This window comes from Genypterus blacodes, unplaced genomic scaffold, assembly GCF_046128005.1.
Source record: "Genypterus blacodes isolate CSIRO-AG114 ecotype Tasmania unplaced genomic scaffold, CSIRO-AGI_Gbla_v1 ptg000286l_1, whole genome shotgun sequence".
In the NCBI taxonomy this organism is placed as follows: Eukaryota; Metazoa; Chordata; class Actinopteri; order Ophidiiformes; family Ophidiidae; genus Genypterus; species Genypterus blacodes.
In genome coordinates this window covers 7,501-15,000 of record NW_027467077.1, presented here as the reverse complement: position 1 = coordinate 15,000, position 7,500 = coordinate 7,501, and the positions used below count along the sequence as shown (strand labels likewise).

General features: G+C 47.4%; 1 protein-coding gene across 1 annotated transcript in view; it reads right to left on the bottom strand.

The window, feature by feature from the left end:
* The window catches only part of LOC142987952 (netrin receptor UNC5C-like), a gene marked incomplete at its 5' end in the record, with an annotated part of 28,411 nt that overhangs the window by 17,230 nt on the left and 3,681 nt on the right, over positions 1-7,500 (bottom strand). Inside the window, 1 exon segment of the mRNA XM_076136937.1 lies at positions 3,267-3,323. Within this exon segment, the coding sequence (XP_075993052.1) occupies positions 3,267-3,323 (57 nt within the window).

Sequence of the window (7,500 nt, the reverse complement as noted above, 5' to 3'; positions counted from 1 at the left end):
CTGTTCATGTTCTCTCTCTGTGACAGACGAGCTGCAGAGACACCATGGAGCCGAGAGGGGGAGGAAGGACAGTTTGCACTTTTGGCCAAACCCAGATGTGTGTGTGTGTGTGTGGGTGTGTGTGTGTGTGTGTGTGTGTGTGTGGGTGTGTGTGTGTGTGTGTGTGTGTGTGTGTGTGAGAGCGTTGCCTGAGGCTCTGCTCCATCAAGCCTGAACCACAAAGTCAGCAGCGACAGATCGACTGATAGGAACATGCAGAGATGCACTCTGACGGGACTGCAGGCAAAAGGAATGCATGAACACACACACACACAAACACACACACACACACACACACACACACACACGCACACACTGTCAAATGTCCACTGTCCATGTCCAGAGCACAGGTCTACGAGCTTCAGACAGGTTTCAGATGAAGACATATTTCACTTTCATAGGACACGGAATAAATGATCAATCAGGTCCGGAAGAGAGAGAGACGCTTGGACATCCAGTCTGTGATGTCCAGCAAGAAGTATCTGACAGCTCTCTATAGGAGGGAGAGCGTTCTGTTCTAAAGGTCAGGACACACACACACACACACACACACTCTTAGCTCCCTCTCTGTCTATGAACTGGCTGAGTTTTTGGTCCAATCTGCCACGGAGAGGATTTGTGTCTCATTGAGCTCAAACTGTCTCCATCTCTCCTCTCCTCTGTGATCTGCATCCAAAGTCGTGCTGCTGTGGACAATCAGCACTCGAAAAACTCTCAGCCCCTTTTTGATCTGATTCTGGCAAAAACATGCAAAAGCCACACAACCCGCACTCCTGGCACACGCATCAGCTAACTGGCAGGGATGAGAGAGAGAGAGAGAGAGAGAGAGAGAGAGAGGATGAACAGTAATTGGTAGATCCATGATGATTGGTGCTAACGACTTCCCCTTGAACGGCCAGAAGGTACATTTATTTAACATCCCAGTCATCAGTGAGTAAAGATGAGAGCGATGCTGTAACCGGACTATAAAAGCTCAGTAAAAGTCGAGCTACTTAATGAACGTAAAGCTCGACGTGTTTATTCCAAACAGAGATGAGAAGTTACAGCGTCTCTAAAACGCTGCAGAGCTCCGTCTCCTCTCCTTCACATCTAATATCAATGTGGTTTTCATCTTTTCCAGCCTTCACAGTCTGGATGGTGGTGCAACACCTGGCCCGCGGCCCCTTCCCCGCTCGCCTGGGCAGCAGGAAACGGCCACCTGACCTCCAGACAAACGGCTCCACATCAAAGATCTGTGACACTGATGTAACGCCGAGGTGTGAATGTCCGACCCGTATTAAAATGCAGCGGACCCGACCCGACCCCCGCCCCCCCCCACGGCGCTGAGCAGAGGTGATGAAACTCTGGCTCCGCTGCTGAAACGTCTCCCAGACAAAACAGAAAACTCCAGCTGGCTCAGACTTTGATGGAAGTCTTGAATCCCGCTGACTTCATTTCCCCGTCGTCTCCCGAAACAGACATCAGGTGCTGGAAATGGAGTTTGGATAACGGATACCTCTCCTCTCCTCTAAGTAAATATCATTTGACTGATATTAAGCTGCTACTCTATCTACCCCCTGCTGATTCGCCGCGCCCATCAGGTCCAAACGCAGCCGTCAATAAAATCTACACAAGCAGAAAAAACACAATCATCCATCCAGAGCTGAAACCAGATCTGAGAGCGGTTGTAATCAGACCTCAGCCCATCACAAAGATCACCGCGCTTTAAAGACGCCACAGCGCTCTGAAGACACAAAGGAGAGCAAGGAGAGACGTAAAGGCTTTAAGTTGAGGTTTCACTCTCTTATTCTGTCAGAGTGAGGAGCCTGTAAGAGCTCCACAGAGGGACCAGGAGGAGACAGGAAGTAAGAGCTCCACAGAGGGACCAGGAGGAGACAGGAAGTGAGAGCTCCACAGAGGGACCAGGAGGAGAGAGGAGGTAAGAGCTCCACAGAGGGACCAGGAGGAGAGAGGAGGTAAGAGCTCCACAGAGGGACCAGGAGGAGACAGGAAGTGAGAGCTCCACAGAGGGACCAGGAGGAGACAGGAAGTGAGAGCTCCACAGAGGGACCAGGAGGAGAGAGGAGGTAAGAGCTCCACAGAGGGACCAGGAGGAGACAGGAAGTAAGAGCTCCACAGAGGGACCAGGAGGAGACAGGAAGTAAGAGCTCCACAGAGGGACCAAGGAGACAGGAAGTAAGAGCTCCACAGGGGGACCAGGAGGAGACAGGAAGTAAGAGCTCCACAGAGGGACCAGGAGGAGACAGGAAGTGAGAGCTCCACAGAGGGACCAAGAGGAGACAGGAAGTGAGAGCTCCACAGAGGGACCAAGAGGAGACAGGAAGTGAGAGCTCCACAGAGGGACCAAGGAGACAGGATGCTTGTTTTACACTCATATAGACTTTTACACATCATGTCCGGCTCATCAAGCAGCGTTTATAGAACCGTTCTCCTCCGGCCCGTCCGTTTGCCAGCAGAGCTCTGAGTCTCAGTGGACTGAGTGTCGGTGGTCGGTCGTTGCTCTGCCGACTCCAGAGCGAGCCAGAGGGCTTGTAAACACAAAGCAAGTGTTTAGATCTGAGGCAATCTGCCCACCTTGGCAACGAGTCAACGCAGGCTGGCTGAACTCCAGACTGAGCTTAATCAAGCACAGCTGCAACAAACTAACAAATAGTGAATCTGATGAAGCGATGCTGCATGGAGGAGTCGTGTCAGACGGCAGGAGAGGAGGAGGAGAGGAGGAGAGGAGGAGTCAAGCTAGTGAGAAGGATCCATCAGAGCTGAGGGGCGGTTTGAGGAGGAATATTTACTAACTAATGTCATTGAAACCAAACATTACATCATCAATCCTCTTACAGGACACAGATCAGCTGTTCACATCTTCATGTATGTTCGTATGTCTGTGACACACACAGGTATTGTTGAACAAGATGCACTTAAGCTGAGTTCATGCAGAGCTTCATTAAGAACATAGGGACAAAGCTTTAACTGGTCAGCTGATCAGCTGATCAACCTGCTGGTCCTGCCTCTGTCCAGAGATCAATGACAACAACAACAGAGAGAAGACATGAAGGGAGACGATCACAAGACACCAACAACACTCTGATCTGAGCATTCAGGAGGATGAGAACAAAAACAAAACAATCACACACACACACACACACACAGGTCCGTGCTGGATGGAAGGTGAAGGTGAAGAAGAAGATGGAAGAAGAGGGGAGGACGGTAAACAGAAAACATCAACTTACATGGGAATCCCAAATCACTCCTTTCTTTGGGCTCAGTGGACTTCTGAAACAATGAACCTTGGGACAGGAGGAGCGGGGGACGTGGAATGATGGAAGGATGGAGAGAGAGAATGAGGAACACAACACGACAACACACAGGTTAAATAAAATGGGACAACTTACAGGACACAACACAGACAACACACATACAGGGGGGACACACTGCTCCTCCTCCTCTGTCCCTGGATCTACTACCACACACACACACACACACACAGACACACACACACACAGACACACACACACACACACACAGACACACACACACACACACACACACACACACACACACACACACACACACAGACAGAAGGTCTCTGACTCAGATGGACTGTCCTGATGTCCTGATCTATAATTGAAGCTCTGGTGTTTTATTGATAAAGGCGGCGCAGCAACATGGAGGCTAAAAGCTTCTTTCCTCACCGGACACCAAGGAGGAGGAAACACTCGTAGGGTTAAGTGGGGTGAAGCACAAACACAAACCCAGAGTCACAATCACCGCAGCCACGTGGCGGCACGATCGCAGAGCGGAACTCTCTGAGGGACTTTGCTTTATGAGAGATGCTCCTGTCAATCAAGTGATTACTGTCACTCAGGTTAAGACACATTTTCTTAGATTTCTGTGTTAGAAACACTTTCCTCCAATCAAATAAGGAGAAATCAAGCAATGATTTGTTTTGACTTTTCTCTAAATTTCTAGAGGTTTGATTGAAGACTTTTCCTCCTCCCCCTCTGGTAAAGAGGGGCGTTAGACTCCAGAGGGTTCAGAGAGGGATTGAGTTTGACACACACATTAGGTGTTAACACAACACGCCTGATCACATGTCACATGTCACTCTGACTCTGATGTCTGGGTGAGGGATGGAAGTTAGCGTGTCACAACAGACTCATGCTGTAATTAAATCACCATGGTAACGACGAAGTGTAAATGAGACTTGGGAATGAGAATTGGATTTCACACTTCCTGTCTCATCCAATGTGAGTCGATCTTCACCAACGTCACAGCAGAGGAACACGAGGCCCTGAGGTCATGTGACTGAAACAGCTGTCCTCTGTAATGCTTTTATTAGATCAGTCACTGTGTGAACCTGCTGCATGTTAAAGCACCCATCAGCCACATGTAACACTACCTGTCACACTGAGAGAGAACCAAATGCCACTCTTCCTACAAAACTCCAGTTTATCAAAATTCCTGAAACTTCTGCCCTCTTCACTTTATTAGGCAGCGTTGCTATGGCGACCATGGCCTCATTTCAGTATCAAACATGAATCTTCCTCTCTTAATGAAGACATCATGTTGTTGCTTCAGGAGCGTGTTCTTCATCACTTAACATAGAGAACCATGAAATACAGTACAAACAGTAGATATGAATAAGAAAATAATAATATACCCAGTGAAGTATGAGTTAAAGACACACACACACACACACACACACACACACACACACACACACACACACGTTTAGGCTGAAGAAGTGGATCTGCTGCAGACGCAGACGCCTCATTGAAGTGTCAGAGAAAAGTCAACAGGCCAAAAGATATGGAGCAAGAGAAGTAACTCTAAGAAGGAGCAGGACTGCCCTCTCACACACACACAGACACACAGGCACACACACACACACAGACACTCACACGTGCACACAGGGATACACAGGCTGATCTAAATCACAGATAAACAGCAGAGAGGCACTCCAGCAGGCAGCAGGGAGGTCAAATGAATTTCTACCCCTCAGGATTTAAAAGGACAATTTGAAAAAGTCAGAGTGGTGAGTGTGTGTGTGCGTGTGTGTGTGTGTGTGTGTGAAAGAGAGAACGTGCAGTAGAGTGAAGTGTTTTCAGCGAGTCAATTACAGAGTAGATCTAAAATCATTAACTCCTCTCTAACAGCTTCATCGTTCATACGCTCAGATCAAAGCCACAGGATCAGAAGGAGCCATGGAGCTCTCAGGCTGGTTGGAGGTCCAGGATCAGGGTCCCTCTGCCCTGTTACAGGGCTGGACACGCTCTGTTTAGCTGCTCTGTTTTCTTCCTCGGCTGCTGGAGCAACAAATCTAAATCTAACAAATCTAAGCTCTGTTTTTATTGCACAGTAAACAGTGAAGCTGTCAGCTCCTCTCTCCGTTCAGCTCTACCTCTGAAGGAATAAAGTGGGACTGTGTGCAGCCCTCACACACTGAGCGTTGTGTGTGTGTGTAGGTGCATGCTGAGTGTGTGTTCCTCTGACACTCGGCCCTCCTGCATCTTTTCTCTTTTTAAAGCTGGACTAGATGAGACAAGAGACGGTCCAGCAGATGCAACACAACTTACTGTGCAACAGGACGCCAACCGCCATTAAACTCAACAGAAGAAGAAGAAGAAGAAGAAGAAGAAGAAGAAAAAGAAGAAGGGACAAAGACGCTGTAACAACATCTCCAGGTCTCTAACTGCTCCAGACGAAGAGGAGAGGAGAGGAGAGGAGAGGAGAGGAGAGGAGGGGAGAGGAGAGGAGAGGAGACGCCTCATCTCTGAAACTGTTCACTTTACTGACATTCTTGAAGAAAACAAGAACTTGTAATGCAGTCCTCTCATCACAGAGTCACAGACTGGAGAAGGTCACCTGGGAGTCCTGTGATTGGCTCCCTGGCAGCATGTGAGAGCATCAGATGGATGTCACCTCTCTGTAATGTTCCTGCTTTCATTCACATCACTGCCTTACAGGAATGTTCCCTGGAATGAGTCTGAGTCTGAGTCTGAGTCTGACAGGGACAGACTGACAGGGACAGACTGTATTATTATTATTATCATTATTATTATAATATATTACAATTTATATTGTATTCCTGTTTATTATAATGATGATGATAATATTAAAATTTATATTAATAATAATAATAATAATAATAATAATAATAATAATAATAATAAATGTCATATGACTGAACCATCGTCAAATTAGAAGGAAAAATGAGCAGGAAAACAAGCATGAGGCCTATTTGATCCTAATCCACACATCATTCTAATAATAGTAAGTTCATTTATAATAATAATAATAATAAAAGGTCAAAATTCATATTAAATAGTTGGATTAGTGAGTGAGTTTAAACTTTCTACTTTACAGTGGAAATGGAAAAACCTTTTACAAATCTCTCTCCTGATGCTGCAGCATTAAATAACTACAGGCAGCAGGACAACGATTTAAAGAAGCATTGTAAATAAACTGTACTGATAAAAGGCTGAGCATGCAGGAATGTCCACTTAGACACACACACACACACACACACACACACACAGAGTTCATGGATTCCTGTTAATGCTACAGGAAACAGTTGAAACATTAGCGCCGACATGAAGCCGCGTCTGTCGCGTCATTTTAAAGGCAGAAGATCAATGAGGGGAAATGAGCCTGGATCTATAGCTCTATAGGTTTATCCCCGATCCTGGCCCCGGCCTGCGGGCCTCAGGGACCCTGCTGATGGATCAGACTCAGTGTAGAATACAGCCTGAGCACTGGGTAAGGCACAGCACACTGAGGCTCAGTCACTAATGCACAGAGGAGCATGCGTGTTCTAACACGCGACCCTTTTATGTTTCAACACTATTTTCCCTGAAAGTTATGGGCTGAAGAAGTCATTCTGCTCAAGCTAAGACTGCCTGCCTGCCTGCCTGCCTGCCTGCCTGCCTGCCTGCCTGCCTGCCTGTCTGCCTGTCTGTCTGCCTGCCTGTCTGTCTGTCTGTCTGTCTGTCTCAGACGGGTCACTGGGTCATGGAACACATCAGTGACAGTGACCTCACACACCAGGCAGAATGAAAACATGAGCAGCAGCTTTCACACTGAGGATGAAGGAGCGCCTGACGCTTCTCCTCTGCCTCACAAGAAGACTAATGGGACTTCATGCAATAATTACAGGCATGAAGCTGAAGCTGAAGCTGAAGCTGTTACACTTCTCTCATTCTGACTCCATCTCTTCTCCACATGTTTACATTCACCACAGGATCCTCTGCTTTCATAAATCACCAGGTTTTACTTTGATTTGTCCAAATCTATTCCTCTAAAGACGACTCTGCTCTTTCTCTTCTCTTCCTACCAGCAGAGACAAAGAGGCACACACACACACACACACACACACACACACACACACACACACACACACACACAGTCAGGTGATCCAGTGTGACGTTCAGACACACTGGCATCAAGTGTAAGACAGAGCAAGAG